Source organism: Helianthus annuus, chromosome 3 (genome assembly GCF_002127325.2).
Source record: "Helianthus annuus cultivar XRQ/B chromosome 3, HanXRQr2.0-SUNRISE, whole genome shotgun sequence".
In the NCBI taxonomy this organism is placed as follows: Eukaryota; Viridiplantae; Streptophyta; class Magnoliopsida; order Asterales; family Asteraceae; genus Helianthus; species Helianthus annuus.
The window spans coordinates 170,032,594-170,050,222 of record NC_035435.2 but is presented as its reverse complement, the minus strand read 5'-3'; the positions used below and the strand labels follow the sequence as shown (position 1 = coordinate 170,050,222).

At 37.6% G+C, this 17,629-nt stretch overlaps 1 protein-coding gene across 1 annotated transcript; it reads right to left on the bottom strand.

Moving 5' to 3' along the window:
• Nucleotides 1-13,780: 13,780 nt before the first annotated feature.
• LOC110930782 (protein SHORT-ROOT) lies at nucleotides 13,781-15,365 on the bottom strand. Its single transcript, XM_022174162.2, has one exon. It carries the CDS (start codon nucleotides 15,360-15,362, stop codon nucleotides 14,100-14,102), a length of 1,263 nt encoding a protein of 420 aa, XP_022029854.1. The 5' UTR covers nucleotides 15,363-15,365; the 3' UTR covers nucleotides 13,781-14,099.
• Nucleotides 15,366-17,629: the final 2,264 nt, after the last annotated feature.

Genomic DNA, 17,629 nt, shown 5'->3' with positions numbered 1-17,629 from the left:
CAGTACCTCCCCTTGGGGTGCTCCTGTTCTATTCGTTAAAAAGAAAGATGGTTCATTTCGAATGTGTATCGATTATCGAGAGCTCAACAAGCTTACTATCAAAAATCGATATCCACTACCTCGCATCGACGACCTCTTTGATCAACTCCAAGGTGCAAGTTATTTCTCCAAGATCGTTCTTCGATCTGGCTATCATCAACTTCGTGTCCTCGAAGAGGATATCCCAAAAACCGCATTTCGAACACGCTATGGACACTACGAGTTCGTAGTCATGCCTTTTGGTCTGACTAACGCGCCCGCCGTGTTCATGGATTTGATGAATCGTGTTTGCAAACCTTATCTAGATCGATTCGTAATTGTCTTCATTAATGACATTCTAATTTATTCTAAATCTCGAGTCGATCACGAGCGTCATTTACGTCTCATACTCGAACTTTTGCGAAGTGAACTTTTATACGCAAAGTTCTCAAAGTGCGAATTCTGGATCAAGGAAGTCCAATTCCTTGGACATGTCGTTAGCGAAAAAGGTATTCATGTCGACCCTGCTAAAATTGAAGCTGTCAAAAGTTGGATTGCACCTAAAAACCCATCAGAAATTCGTTCATTCCTAGGATTGGCGGGTTACTACCGTCGATTCATCTCGAATTTTTCTAAGATAGCTGTTCCTCTCACTATGTTGACCCAAAAGGAAAAACCTTTCGTTTGGAGTCACGAGCAGGAAGAAGCTTTTCAAACCCTCAAGGACATGCTTTGCAATGCTCCTATCTTAACCCTACCTGACGGAAATGATGACTTCGTAGTATATTGCGATGCATCAAATCGTGGTCTTGGTTGCGTCCTTATGCAACGAGGCAAGGTCATTGCGTACGCTTCTCGCCAATTAAAGATTCATGAGAAAAATTACACTACTCATGATCTTGAACTTGGTGCAATCGTTGTCGCATTAAAAATATGGCGTCACTACCTCTATGGTACGAAATGTGTTGTATACACTGATCACAAAAGTCTACAACATATATTCAATCAAAAAGAACTAAATATGCGTCAACGTCGTTGGGTGGAATTACTTAACGACTATGACTGCGAGATTCGCTACCATCCTGGAAAGGCGAATGTCGTAGCTGATGCCCTGAGTCGTAAGGCTCATTCCTATCGTATGCGTTGTTTTCAAGTGTCAAGTGACCTTCACAATTGTATTCGTGAGGCACAGTTTGCGTCAGCTAACGAAGGAAGTCTGCTCGTCGAAATCCGTGGTGCCTCTATGGATCAACTTGTGACGAAGTCAGACGGACTTCAATATTATCTTAATCGCATTTGGGTACCAAATCGCGACAATCTTCGTGAATTTATCATGAACGAGGCTCATAAGTCTAAATACTCAATACATCCTGGTGCTGATAAGATGTATCATGATCTTCGAACATCTTATTGGTGGCCTGGTATGAAGAATGATATAGCCTTGTATGTCCCAAAATGTCTTACCTGCTCGAAGGTTAAAGCAGAGCATCAGCGTCCCTCTGGTTTGCTTGAACAACCAGAAATTCCTGTTTGGAAGTGGGATAGTATTGCAATGGATTTTATAACTAAACTTCCTCGAACCTCATCTGGTAATGATAGTATTTGGGTCATCGTTGATCGTTTGACCAAGTCAGCCCATTTCTTACCTATTCGGGAAGACTTCAAGGTTGAAAAACTTGCTCGAGTCTATACCGATGAAATCATCTGTCGTCATGGCATACCTCGTGACATCATTTCAGACCGTGATGGTCGTTTCACGTCTCGCCTATGGCAAACTTTTCAATCAGCCATGGGTACTCATTTAAATCTTAGTACAGCCTTCCATCCACAAACAGATGGACAGACTGAGCGTACCATTCAAACTCTCGAAGATATGCTTCGATCCTGTGTCATTGACTTTGGTGGTAGTTGGGATGTGCATTTGCCTCTGGTCGAATTCTCGTACAATAACAGCTATCACTCCAGCATTCAAATGGCCCCATTCGAAGCGCTATATGGGCGAAAATGTCGATCACCAATCAGTTGGCACGAAATTGGTGATAAGCAATTTACTGGTCCTGAGCTTATTCAAGAAACCACGGACAAGATTCTTCAAATCCGTGACAATTTACTCAAGGCCAGGAATCGACAAAAGAGTTACCCAGATAAAGGGCGCAAACCCATAGAATTCAATGTTGGGGATCAAGTATTACTTAAAGTATCTCCATGGAAAGGGGTTGTTCGATTCGGTAAAAAGGGTAAACTTGCCCCTCGTTACGTTGGACCTTTCAAAATCCTCGAATGAGTTGGCAAGGTAGCGTATTTGCTGGATCTACCACAGGAACTGAGTAACGTTCATCCGACATTTCACGTTTCAAATCTCAACAAATGTCTAGCTGATGAAGGACTTCATGTCCCAGTCGACGACTTGCAAATCAACGATACGCTTCATTTCGTGGAAAGACCAGTTGAATTTGTGGATCAAGGTACCAAGCAGCTCAGACGCAGCAAAATTCGCATTGTAAAAGTACGATGGGAAGGCAAGCGTGGTGCTGAGTTTACTTGGGAACTCAAAAGTGACATGATGGCAAAGTATCCACATCTCTTCGATCAGTCTTCTTCTTAAGATTTCGAGGACGAAATCTCCTAAAGTAGGGGAGACTGTGACACCTCGTATTTTCGATCTTTCCATTTTTGGCAAGTCTACTTGTACTTTCTATTTTTTGTAAGTTGTACCTTTGTGGTATTTGGTTTTATTCCCAAATTGTACTCGAGACTTGAAATCATAATGAAAGTGCATTATTTTATTCATATTTGTGTTTGAATACTATGTATTGTCAAAACAATTAAAAACATGATAAACTATGTTAAACACGTAAAAACAGTGAAAATACATCTTAATCTCAGCTCTCAAATTCATCAGTGCCAAGAGATTACCCTAAATCGTGCAAAAACCGGGAATTTATACGTTAATTCGGTAAAAATATCAAAATTTGGGTTAAAATAATTTTTATATTATTTTGTTAATATTTTAAATAAGTAAACTAATAATTAAAATTAAATAAATAAATATTTTAAACTGAATTTTTATGATTTTTGAGTATTTTGGTTAGTTAAACTAACCTGGTTAGCTAAATCCTGGTTAAATCAGCTAACCAGGTTAATTTTATCAAAGGACATCACTAACTGAGTTAGAAAACTCAGTTAGTGACTAACCCAGTTAGTCAGACTAACTGTTAGTAAAAAAGGGGGGTTGAACCGCGGGGGAACCATGATCGAACTCGGGACGTCACGCTTAACAAACAAAGGACTAACCACTCGGCCGGGCATGCCACATCCAAACTATATTGAAATCAAATTATACTTAACATCTAATTAAATACGCTGAATTTAAACAAAAACCGCCAAAACCGTTCATCTTCTCCGGCTCTTGATCTGGTTACCGGAACTTTTGACCCTTCGAGTTCGAAACTGTTGCTGGCATCCCCTATATAACCCGACTAAATCTCCATGTTCGTTCCTTTCACCCCCGATCACCGAAACGAGCACCGAATAATCCTTCACTCCCGAAACCGCTTCACACCTTCGCCGCCGGGAACCTTCGAACACCACCTTCGCCGCCGGGAACCACCGACCACCGCCGTCTACCGCCACCTGCAACAAGTCCGGTACCTTCTTTTTCCGGCTATACGTCTTTGATTCCGATTCTTTTTTTTGTGTTATTATTTTTGTTACAGTAATATTATTGATAATATTATTGTTAATATTATTGTTAGTATTATTATTAATTATTATTAGTATTATTATTATTATTATTAATATTATTATTATTAGATATTAATATTATCAGAAATATTATTAAACAGATTTAGTAATATTTTTAAATCTGAAATTTTATAACAGAATTATTATTTCTGTTTTTTTCTTTTATGATCAGAATTTTTACAACAAAATAAATCCGATTTATTTTTAAATTTTCAGAATTATTATTAAATTTATTATTTAAAATCTGAATTATTATTCTTTATTTAATCAGATTTACTATTTTATTTCAGAATTACTATGTTATATAATAATCAGGTTTATTTATATAAAAAAATCAGAATTTTTACTATTATTAATATTATTAATCAGATTTATAAATATTTTTTTTTAAATCAGATTTTTATAACAGAAATTTATTTCCTATTTCTTTTTAATAATCAGATTATTTTTAGATTTTCAGAATTTTTATATAAAATCAGAATAATTAACAGAATTATTATTTAAATTATTATTTAAATCCGAATTATTATTCTTTATTTATTCAGATTTATTATTTTATATAATCAGATTTATTATTTTATCTAAATCAGAATTATTATATAATAAACAGATTTACTATTTTATTTAGAGTAGAATTATTATTTTCTATATAATAATCAGATTTATTATTTTAAATCAGAATTATTAATCTATATTATTAATATTAGTAATAAATCAGAATTACTTTATATATATCAGAATTATTATTTTTAAGTACATAATAATCAGGAATTATTATTTATATAATCCAGAATTTTAGTAATAATATTTATAATACTGTTGTAAAATCAGAAATATAATTTTAATAGTATATAAAAATCAGTATTTATTTTTACTCACTTATTTATAAATAAATTGACATGTATTTCATTAAATACAAAATATAAAAAAATGAGACATATGATTGTTATTTTAGAAATGTTAATATTATTTTTATAAATGCCTTGTTATTTAAATAAATCTCTAAATTCCCAATATTTAACAATCCTCAAAATTAATAGGGTAAATCTCTTGTGCACATTCTCTTGGGCAATTTCTTGTTTTAACCTTTTCCAAGAAAAACGCAACGCAACCTAAGGTGAGTATACATGACCCATTTTCTATTTTATCACATTTTGGGTGTTGTATGCATTTCTATATCAAACACACTATGTTAAGAATTTTTGCACCCTCAATCCACATTTCATGTGAATCTATTTGACTCATGTTAATCATGTTATGCTACTGTTAAACATTTATGACTGTGTGTTCATTAACTTTGCAAGCCTCCCCTAACAATGGCAGCGCTATAGGTTGAGAAACGCCCCTCCCATAATATTATGGGTATTGTTAGGTTTATTCTATGTTACTCATTTACCACCCTTCTAGGGTTAGGCTATGTTAATTGCGTTAAACTTTGGTTTGAACACATAGATATCATCGTTACGAGTATAACTGTTAATATGAAATCATGTAGTCACGTGGATTTGAGCATGTTAAACTATTTCAAACATATTATACTATATTTAAACTTGTATACTCGCCAACATGTTTTGTTGACTTTATTTTAAATGCATACTGCAGGGTGAGGAAGTCAAGATTTGAAGAAATGAATAGGATGGCCTAGAAACCCACTTTTGAAATAAACTATGTTTAATGTTTGTTATTTCCTTTTATGACAATGTATGAAACTTTGCAATTTTAATAAATGAAATTTAATTATATTGTCACATGTAGTGTTATGATGTTTTGAGCAATTTGTTCGTCTCATCCCGATGTTTCCGCCATCGGTTGGGGTGTGACATGATAGCTGTTATTATACGAGAATTCTACTAGCGGTAGGTGCTTTTCCCAATTCTTGCCAAATTCGATCACACATGCCCTGTGCATGTCTTCTAGGGTTTGGATGGTGCGTTCGGACTGTCCATCCGTTTGAGGATGATAAGCGGTGCTCAAGTCCAAACGTGAGCCAAAAGATTTGTGCATAGCTTGCCACAATTCAGAAGTAAAGCGCGCGTCTCGATCAGAAATGATGGAGGTTGGCACTCCGTGCCTTGAGACCACTTCTTTTAAGTAAACTTCTGCTAGGGTAGAAAACTTGTCTGTTTCTTTAATAGCCAAAAAGTGTGCGGACTTGGTTAATCGATCGACTATCACCCAAATAGTGTCGTTTCCGCGTTGAGATCTAGGCAGGATGGTAACGAAATCCATGGAAATTTGCTCCCATTTCCATTTTGGGATTTCTGGCTGTTGAAGTAGACCTGCTGGTTTCTGATACTCAGTCTTGACTCTTGCACAAGTCAAACATTTGCCGACATAAGCTGCTATGTGGCCCTTCATGCCAGGCCACCAATATGTAGTCTTTAAGTCGTGGTACATCTTGTCCGAACCAGGATGTACTGAGTAACGGGACTTATGGGCTTCGTCCATCACAAGTTCGCGTAACTTTCCATAGCGAGGAACCCATATGCGCCCGGTTACATAGTAAGCGTCGTCTTCTTTTTGTTCTAACCGTTGTCTCGACCCTCGCAGGGATTCATCCTTGATGTTCTCTGGTTTCAATGCTTCAACCTGAGCATTTCTAATCTGAGTAGGGAGGTTAGACTGGATAGTAAGCTGCAACGCTCGCACTCGCTTGGGTGTAGTGTCCTTTCGGCTGAGGGCGTCGGCCACGACGTTGGCTTTGCCCGGGTGGTACTTGATTGCGCATTCGTAATCATTCAAGAGTTCGACCCATCGACGCTGTCGCATGTTTAATTCCTTTTGCTTGAAGATATGTTCGAGACTCCTGTGATCGGTGTAAATCGTGCACCTGGTACCGTACAGGTAATGTCTCCATATCTTAAGAGCAAAGACCACGGCCCCGAGCTCTAAATCGTGCGTAGTGTAGTTCCTTTCATGAGTCTTAAGTTGTCGAGAAGCGTAAGCAATAACTTTTTCGCGTTGCATTAACACGCAACCGAGCCCATGGATAGACGCGTCACAGTAAACCACAAAGTCGTCGGTACCTTCAGGTAACGAGAGGATAGGAGCACTACAGAGGTTATTCTTTAGCTTCTGAAAGGCGGACTCTTGAGCTTCATTCGACTTGTAAGTAATGCCCTTCTGGGTGAGAGTCGTGAGGGGTTGAGCAATCTTCGAGAATCCCTCGATGAATCTGCGATAGTACCCTGCCAATCCCAAGAATTGGCGAACTTCGGTCGGGGTCTTAGGTGTAGGCCAATTCTTTATAGAGTCGATCTTAGCTGGATCGACATGTATTCCGTCCTTGTTGACCACGTGCCCAAGGAAATGGACTTCTCGAACCAGAAGTCGCATTTCGAGAACTTGGCGTACAGTTGCTCATTTCGAAGAAGTTCGAGAATAAGTCGTAGGTGCTGTTCATGCTCCTCTTGACTTTTCGAGTAGATCAGGATGTCGTCGATAAACACAATCACGAACTTGTCGAGGTAAGGCTTGCAAACTCGGTTCATGAGATCCATGAAAACTGCAGGCGCGTTAGTCATTCCAAAAGGCATGACGAGGAACTCATAGTGACCGTAGCGAGTCCTGAACGCAGTTTTGGGGATGTCTTCATTACGAACTCTCAGCTGATGATCGCAGGTCAATCTTAGAGTAGTAGCTCGATCCTTCCAACTGATCGAATAGGTCATCGATGCGCGGGAGAGGGTAATGATTCTTGATGGTAACTTTGTTCAACTCACGATAGTCGATGCACATTCGGAATGTGCCATCCTTTTTCTTAACAAAGAGTACTGGCGCTCCCTAGGGGGACGAACTCGGTCGGATGAATCCTTTGTCTAACAGTTCTTGTAGTTGCGTAGAAAGTTCCTTCAGTTCCGCGGGGCCTAATCGATAAGGTGCACGAGCTATAGGTGCCACTCCGGGAGTTAGCTCGATTTGGAATTCGACCTGACGATGAGGAGGGAGCCCAGGTAGTTCTTCAGGAAATACCTCGGGATAGTCGCGTACCACTGGAAAATCTTCAATCCTCTTTTCCTTTTCCTGTGTGTCGGTGACAAGTGCTAAGATAGCGATGTGTCCTTTTCGTAAACACTTCTGGGCTTTTAGGAACGAGATGATGCCCGAGACTTCTCCGCCTTTGTTACCTTGAACAATGAGGGGTTTGCCAAAACGACGAGGAATAAGAACCGCTTTCTCTTGACAGAGGATTTCAGCGCGATGTTTGGATAACCAATCCATACCGATGACGACGTCGAAGCTTCCAAGAACGATGGGGAAAAGATTTATGTTAAAGGTCTGACCAGACAATACTAGCTTGCAGTCGTAGATAACATGTGAGGCCTCAATGTCTCTACCATTGGCTTACTCGACGACATGCTTAGAATGTAATAACGTAGGCGGGTGCTTAAGCTTCTTACTAGTACGTAGGGATACATAACTAGCATCGGCTCCAGAGTCAAATAACACAGAAACATAACGATCATCAAGTAGGAACTTACCTGCCACGACGTTGGGGTCATTCCTTGCCTCTCCAGCTCCAATCACAAAAGCTCTTCCTCTTGCGCCATTCCCAGCATTGTTGTTTTGATCATTGTTCCCAGCTCCCTGGCTGTTGTTGCGGTTCTGGTTCAGTTCAGGGCAATCCTTTCGCATGTGCCCCGTTGCCCCACATTTATAACACCCGCGGTTGTTTCCCTGCTGCTGTTGCTGTTGGGGTTGTTGTTGGTTCTGCCTAGCCGGAAACTGACTCCTACAGTCCTTGGCTTCATGCCCCAACTTGTTGCATCGCTGGCATTGACCTTTGTTACATGCCCCATTGTGGTGACGATTACATTTGTTACATTTAGGGTAGTTTCCCCGGTAGCCACCCTGTTGCTGAGGGCCCTTGTTGTTTTCAGTTTTCCTTTGTTGATTTAAGGCCTGTGTGGGGTTAGCATCCTTGCTTTGGTTTCCTTCCCATTTACGCTTGTTTTCACCAGATGTTGTATCAGTAGCACTGATCCTTTTGGGCAACTTGCCCTGCTCCACAGCCTGATCAGTGAGTTTGTGAGCAAGACGGATGACTGGCTGAATGGTATCGAGGTTGGCTGAGGTCACATGGCTCCGAATTTCTGGGGCCAAACCCTTGATGTACAGTTCGATCCTTCGATACATAGGCCGAGATATGTTTGGGCAAAGAGCAGCATAATCATTGGACAGCTTGGTGTAGGTCTCAATCTCCGACCCAACCATCTTAAGCGCAAAGTACTCGTTCTCGAGTTTGTGGATGTCATCCCTGTGACAGTACTCTTCTTTGATCATGTCCTTGAAATCTTCCCATGCTGTAGCATTAGCAGTTTCCAAACCAATCATTTGAATTTGCGCCTTCCACCATGAGAGCGCGCTTCCCTCAAGAGTACCAGTAGCAAACTTCAACCAATTAGCAGGGGGACACTCGCAGACAGCAAAGATAGCTTCGACCTTCTCGATCCAGTGCAGAAGACCTATGGCACCCTCCGTGCCATTGAAAGGAAGGGGCTTGCAATCCATGAAGGTTTTGAAAGTACACACACGTGGTTGAGCAGGCGCATGCTGACCTATCGTGAGAGCGAAGCGAATAGGTTCAGAGGTGAAAAGACGATGTATGGGTAGGATCTAAACATCCAAATATAACTAGTTTACCTCCGGGGTGAGCTACGAAAGCTGCAGCCACCGTGTTGATCAGGTTAGTGAACTGAGCCTGAGTCATGTTAACGTTTCCTCTTCCGCGTCCACTCATTGTCTTCATAACCAGAAAACATAACGTGAGTGTGATGTCGCAGTGCAGCGAGAATGAGATAGAAGAGGGAGGTGTATCTATCTAACTAGGCATACTAGTACGTATAGCAGAATAGAAAGCATAAAGTAAGCAAGCAAGTAAACACGGGTTCGAGCTATAAGGTCTAATGTGTTGAGTCTTGCACTTGGAGTGTAGTGTCGTCACGAGTCACGGGTTATAGTTTGGTTTTTCTCAAAAAGTTTTTCCCCTTTTTAAAACCAAGTTCACTATAACCAATGGCTCTGATACCAATCTGTCACACCCCCAAAATCCACATGCGGAGTACCATCCGCTTGAGGGCGTGACTGACCAGGATCCAACCACCGATTATACTGAGCAATTTAATTAATAGCAAAAGTAGTATTCACTAACCACAGGGTTAGCAATTATCATAATCAAGTTCAAAAAGTTTTAAGTCCGGATAGTAATGTAAGTAGCGGAAGCATAGACGAAACAGTTTAAAACAAAGTTCTTGTTCATGTTATTTAGAACCCAACACATGGGTTTGGCGACCACTACACATCCCCAAGCAGCAAGCTCCTGAGTCACTGGGTACCTGCAAAGCATGCAGTAGAGTATCAACAATAATGTTGGCGAGTTCACGAATTGTCCAGTTTTTTTTATTTATTTCAAAAAGCTTGTCTCACCAGTTAATTTATCCGTTTATACATGCCATGGGGAGCTACCCCAAAAGTAAGCTACTAAACTGTTTTTCTAATACCGAATACTAGGTGACCGTACGTTTCCGCAGAATGCCCCGTGTCAATGTTCTATCATCATTGATGATTTGCCAGAGTCTATTAGTTCACTCCCGATCCCATACACGGGCACGGTGTGAGGCTGGTAAGACCTAAATAGCGCTATCTAACTAATAACCCGTTCGCCTGGCCCCGGCGACTAATCGGTATTATGTAGTAGGGACTTGAATGATAGAGTTTTGTTTAGTGTTGCTTGCTGCATTCCGTATAAGCCGTAATTAACTAAAAAGTCCCACACAAGGGGAGAAAATAGGTTTGTATCCCTTTTACAAAGGATGGCGTTGTATTAAGTTCCGTTTCCCAAACCACCGGGAACGCATGCTTTAATAGTTGTGAACTCACCTTGGGTTGCTCGGCAGTTTAGTTTACTTGGTTAAGTATGCTGGTCACCACGTCCTAAATGGTTACCAGTATAGGTCAGGCACGGACACAAGTAATCACGTATATGGTACACGTATTTAACACATAGCATACTAAAACATAAGAGGGTATTGGGCCTGTCCTAACACTTGAGTAGTTAATCATTAACAGTAACGGGAAATCATGCAGCCCAGACATTAGATGCAGCCCAATAACGAAAACAAGTAGCCCACTCGCGACAAGGTGGTCTCGAGTCGAAACCAAATGGTCTCGGGTTGCAGTGGGGTGGTATCGAGTCACGCAGTTCGAGTCGCAACCTCAGACGTCTCGGGTTCAGTCTCGAGTGATTACTATGTGGTCTCGAGTAGCAATCTCCGCAGTCTCGAGTTGTAATTTGCTGGTCTCGAGTAGAGACTGGAGGTTTCGACTCGCACACCTGATGACCGAAAACCTTCTAGAACTTGTCTAATAGTACTATCCAATAGAATTTTGTTTTCATGATAATATGTACTATCCAATAGAATTTCATAAACATGTTTTGTTGTCTAATTTCCAAACAATCAGATCAAACATGGCATCTTTTAAAATTCATAGCATGTTCAAATATTCATATTCACATTCAAACTTGTTCATCTTTTTAGGGTTTTCATCATACATCATCATGTTTATTTGGTTTATCAAAATATGATCTTGAAAGCATAATAACATGCCTTGAACACTAAAACACACATTATTCATTTCAAGGTTTATAATCTAGCTATCAAGGCAATCTTGCAAGAATACTATGGAAATAATATTTTCTTACACTTTCTAGCATGAATCCATTTTTTTTAACACACTAAGCTCATCCATTTATTACTCATTATTCCAATCATTCATTCGGTTTATAAGAAGCACTTTGTTTCACACAAGTTGTTTCAATATTGATAACAAATCTAATATCTAATAAGTAGCATACTCATTCAAGCATCCAACTATCAAAACAATTGCTATGCACTCATAAATCGTCATTTTTGATCAATCAACTACAAAGGAACTAACCGGCTAGATGAAAGGGTATGAAGGATCAATGAACCAACTTCCGAGTGATGATATCGAGCTTGATCCGAGAGTCTTGGTGAATCCGAGAGAGGGAGATGAAGGAGGTTTGGTGGTGGTGTTTTTAGGGTTTTAGTGAGAGAGAGAGAGAGAGAGAGAGTGTGTGTGTAGAAGAGTGTGGGGAGAATGATGGAATATCAAAATGAGAGAAGGTTGGCTTGGGCATGGGTTTTATACCCGTTCTAAGGTCGGTACACTCTAATGGGTTTCGAATGGGCTTTAGGGGTGCACGGCCCAACCGGCCCAGTCGTTCACTCGAGACCGAGTGGTCTCGAGTCGGGTTCATGGTCTCGATTCACTTATACGTACATATATATATATTACATACACATAGTTTAATACAAGGATCACATAACACACTAATATAATGCACAATTTCCATTTAATAATATATATGCACACACCGTGCTAATACGAGAAGGTTGCTCGGGAAAGCCCGAAGTGTCACAAAGCCCATCCCCAAATTCAAAATTAGGCTTCTTGGTCACATTCTGGTTCACTACGAATTCTATAACACACACACATACTGTTCGTTCGATTTCTCAATCAGAGTTGTATCCGATTGAATTATTCGGTAGAATCACCGAAATAATTTGATATAAGAGTGATTACACGCCCGGTTTTATAAAATTCCCCAACAAAAGGTACATCCAACATCATTTCCATCGAAAACATTTGTAGAATGTTTTGTACGTTGTTTTAGAACATATTTGCCAACTCATGTTCCAAGCTGTTTATCAAGTATACACATATGAAATGTACACGTTAAACAAAACACATTCTCTTCATCCGAAATTTTACAATGAATTTTGCAACAATAAGAACAAATATATACTTATAAATATGGAAAACATAAATGAACTAATATTTTAGTTCTAAGTACAATATTATTTAAGCATTGCGGTTTTATTTGGACCAAATAATTAATCTAGTTATGATAAATGAAAGTTTTTTTTTTTTTTTTAATTTCATTCGATACACATATATTTACAAGTTACATCTACAATATGCTTATTTGATTGGTTAAGTGGTTGGTGAAGCCAATCAATGAATGTCATATGACATCTACCATCTTTCTTTATTTCTTTTTCTTTTTAAACACATGGGTTATAAGTTATTTGGTTAAAGGTACTAAAGAGACAATAAACCATAAACTACCTATACCTTATACCTGATAAATAAATAATTGATTGTGTCATATGCCACAATTTTATAACTCCAAGATTTTTTACTTGTTTAATTATCTTATTACACCCCTTTGTATTATATCTCTTCTCTTTGTAAACATACCTTATCTTAAAATATCTGTCTATAATTTTCAAATATACATTACTAACTATTTAATAATTAATTTATTAATTTCTAACCTAATATTGTAATAAAAAATATACACACACATAGAGGATAGATGTTCATTAGTAGATAATCATTTAGCATCACCATAGCTTCAATAATTTTACCAATTAAACAGTAATTTAGAAGTATATAAGCATTTCATTCAAAATAATAAAATAAAAAATAAATAAGACGGAGGTAGTATTTGTCGGGTTCTTTCTTAAAGTAATTCTGTGTGGTCATGGTTTACCATGTTTTTATAGCAGTTGTCAATGTCTTTACACAAGGATTAGGATGTGTCTAGGTTTTATTGATTTACCTAGAAGTTCTACTTTTCTTGTTTCATATATACTTCTTATGCACTATTATGAATTTATCAATTTTCTTTAATACATTTTCATTTGGTTTTCAATCATAGAGTTTATTAGATATTGATTAATCAAAATTTGATAATTGTGAATTATGGATTAGATTTAAATACAATTTGTTAAATTTATGTATTATATTAAAAAATATATAATTTATTAGAACAAATACTTTAGTTATACAATATTAGTATAAGAATTGGGATTCATTTAAAATATAACCGGGGTTTGTTTTCATAAATGAACAAAACATATCAACATCATACTATCATAGAAAATCACATACTATTACTTCCATATATATGTATTGGCTTCAATCCAGAAACACACCAACAAACATAAACAATTTAAAGTACAAAGCACTTTAGTACAAAGCTAAAAAAAACATCATTCAGGAACCTCCCACTCTAGGAATTATGGGAGTACTTTTAGTGAATTAAAAAATTAGGGTTTTGCTTATATAAAAACTCCACATGCATGGAATTTTTATACTAACATGCTTATATGTACCTCATGATAGCTTCTATCATGTGGTCACTAACTTAAACACAACAAAATCAGGCAACAAGATGTACTAAAGTTATATATAAACTTCAAATATAAAAGTGCATGCATATGCATGCAACTTGAGTTCTTTCTTGATTAGGGTTTCCAAGCTGAAGCCCAAACAACCGGTTCATCTTTCCAGGCTAACATCATTCCTGAATCTGCATTCGAGTCGGTTTGATCGTGTGCAAGAGACCATCCGGTTCGGTACCTTTTCAGCAACGCTTTTACATCGTCCACGACATCATCACTAAAACCTACAAGTGAAAAATGCTCTTTGAGCCTCTCACACCATTGGTTTCCTTTCTCCCTTCTTTCACAATCACCCGAATCGATATTTTGTTCATCATCACATGTCAAAACCCGAACAATGCCCCTCGAACACTCTCGTTCCAACATCAACCTTTCGTTACTCGTGGGAGTAAAGCTTTCTTCCAACATCTCAAAGTACAAAGTGTAGTACCTTAAACACTCTTCAAAACACTTGACAAAATCACTTCTTGAGCTTGTGAAATCGGCTTCTTCTTCAACTACGGTCACTATTCGAGGATTTAACGAGCTAAAAAGCCGAATCACATCTCCCCTATCTTCAACTTCAACTCTTCTTAAAGCTCCAATACAATTCACAGCAATAGCTTCACCCTCTTGCACATTCAACTCTTCTTTAGTAAGTTGCCATAATCTCTTGTTTGATCCATTAATCAAGTTAAACTCAAACGGAACGCCCATCAAACGCGCGAATTTCTCCATTCTTTGAGTGATTTCTTTCATGACGGATCGCGCCATAGTTGATGTAACAACCACGGTTAACTTCAAGCTAGGTGTGTCATTACTTCTTGTGGCCAAAGCTTCAAGCAAAGTAGGCCATTGGGTGCAAAGTGTGTTGCTAATATCTATTATATGAAGTTTGTTTTCACCATCAAAAGCTTCCAAAATAGCACCATTTGATGCAACATGACCAAAAGTAGTCCAAGGGGACACCTCTTGGAACTTAAGTATTAGTTTTCTTGCGGAATCAAAGCAATGGCTTTTATCCGCAACCGAAATTAAAGACTTGTAGCATCGATTACCCGATTCAGTAGCTTTGCAAAAGAGTGCTTGCAAGAAGTAATAAGCAAGTTTTTGATCACAATCACCATAGGGTGAAGATAGCTCATTTAACATCCATAAAAGGTGGTTGATCTTGCCGGAATCTTTATAGGAGATAGATTGAGCACACTCTAAGAGAAGGTTTGAAGCCCATTTATCGTTGTCGGGGACGGTCTCGCCGCCACCGGGATCGGAATATGTGTGGCTGATTGGTTGTTTTGTGGTGGTTTGGGGATGGTTGGTGTAGGGAGAGAGGTGTGTTCTCTCCATTGAAGATTTTTGTGTGAAAAAATGAAAAGTGTATTGTTGTATAGGCTATCAACACTTGTCATTGATACTATTTGGCCGTCTCCTAACTTATTAACCAACCAAATATGTAGGTTCGATCCTAATTTTTATTAAAAAATAAGGACTCCTTTGTATTTAAAACTAAGGAAAATTTTATTAATAATCTTATTATTGTTTATGTTGTTATTATAAGTTTAGATAAGATATCATGTACAAGAGAGAAATTTTATAAGAAGTATAGGAGAGAACTATGACCACACATTTGTTTTGCTCAATTTAAGAAGGGGATGGTATGATAGTCTTTTATCCTTTCAACTAGTTTCTCTTTGATAAACGGCTATAACTTTTTATACGTTAATTTTTTTTTAAATTGCAGCCTATTGCTATAGTGTTCTTAAAAAAATAATTTACAGAACTTTATATACCAATTACGTGATTTTGAATACCCAATACCCATTACGTGATTTTGAATACTCAGTACGCATTACGTGATTTTGAATACCCGGTACATGACTATGTGATTTTGAATACCCTTTACGTGATTACCCATTCAATATGATTTGTTATAATTAATGGTAATACAATTATGCTTATTATGTGATTACACATTTAATAATAAAAACTTGATTGTTTATGCTTTATTACGTAGTTAACTCTCTAATATACGACATTATATTGTTATTATAGGTTGGTTTGGCTAATGTTTTGTACATAATTTATCCTTAATTCGTGATTATACTTGAAATATTAGGTATTCCATATGAAATATTATGTACATATTTTGTTTTTACGTAATCACTCAGTAGGGTTTAGGGTTGTAAACGAGCCGAGTCGAGCCGAGCTAGACCTAGCTCGAGCTCGGCTCGAGCTCGAATTTCAAATCGAGCTGAGATTTGAGGCTCGAGCTCGACTCGATTAGAATTCGAGCTAGCTCGGCTCGATCTAGCTCGAACTAACAAAGAATCACAAAATTTACTACTTAAAAAGCCCTTAAAATAAATTTCTTCATAGTTTAAGGGCCACAATTGCCATATAATTTAATCATATGGCTAAATATACATGTAGAAATAGTTAATTCACTTTGTACATTGTCTTTACCTCTTTTATAGGGGGGATACTCCTTTAGTTTATGTTTTCTAAGCGATGTGGGACAAAAAAATGAAGGATGTAAACCTTATCGAGCCGAGCTAGGCCAAGCTCGAGCTCGGATCGTTTACAAACCGAGCCGAGCCGAGCTGGCTCGTTTACAACCGAGCCAATTTCGAGCCGAGTTTTTTTCGAGCGAGCTGCGAGCCACGAGTTTTTTGAACACCCCTAGTAGGGTTTCACATAAATACTATGATGAAATCACGTAATCACGAAATGAGTATTTAAAATCATTTAGTCACGTAATACTAAATAGTCAGCTATTGTTACGTAATTACGTAATCAATTACTGGAGTTTCACATAAAATACTATAATGAAATCAAGTAATCACTTAATGGGTATTCAAAATCACGTAGTCACTTACTGGATATTTAAAATTACGTAATCACGTAATGGGTATTCAAAATCCTACTAATTTTTTTAAAGAAAAATATATCAATATGCTACTCGAATTAAAGAGAATGAAATGCTCGTTAATATGGTGTAATTTAAAAAAAAAATATTAACGTATTAAAAAGTTATAGCCGTTTGAAAATCGAGGGAAAGTGGGTTTATGAGTCAACAATATTGAATTTTCCTATTTTACCTTTTTCCTCACTTATTTTCATTGTTTTTAGTTATCTGAATTCTATATTTGAGGACCAAATCTCAACCATTGATCTTAAGAATCAAATGTCAAACTTGTCTGCTACACTTCGTACAATTATTTCCTCTCGTTATAATAACCTTTCTCTATAACTTTAATTCCTCACACTCTTAAAACTTTTCCATGATTTAAATGCGTAGTTGATTTACTATAATTGTAGTAGGAGTATAAATTTTGGATTTTAAATGACTAGGTCCGGCAAAATAATTGTTTAATGATTTTATTTAATAAAAATTGAGAAATATGGTTGGTGAGAAAACCAAAACTTGGAGGCATCAAATCGAGCTTGTTCCATATAAAATTTGCACAAGATGACAATAGTTTCCTACTTCATCTCATCATTGGAACATGTCATTTCTAAGCTATACGGTTGTATTAAAAATATAATATTTTCTTTAGTAATATCTCAACAAATTTTAATAAAATCAAGTGGCATTCTCAACAAATTCTAATAAA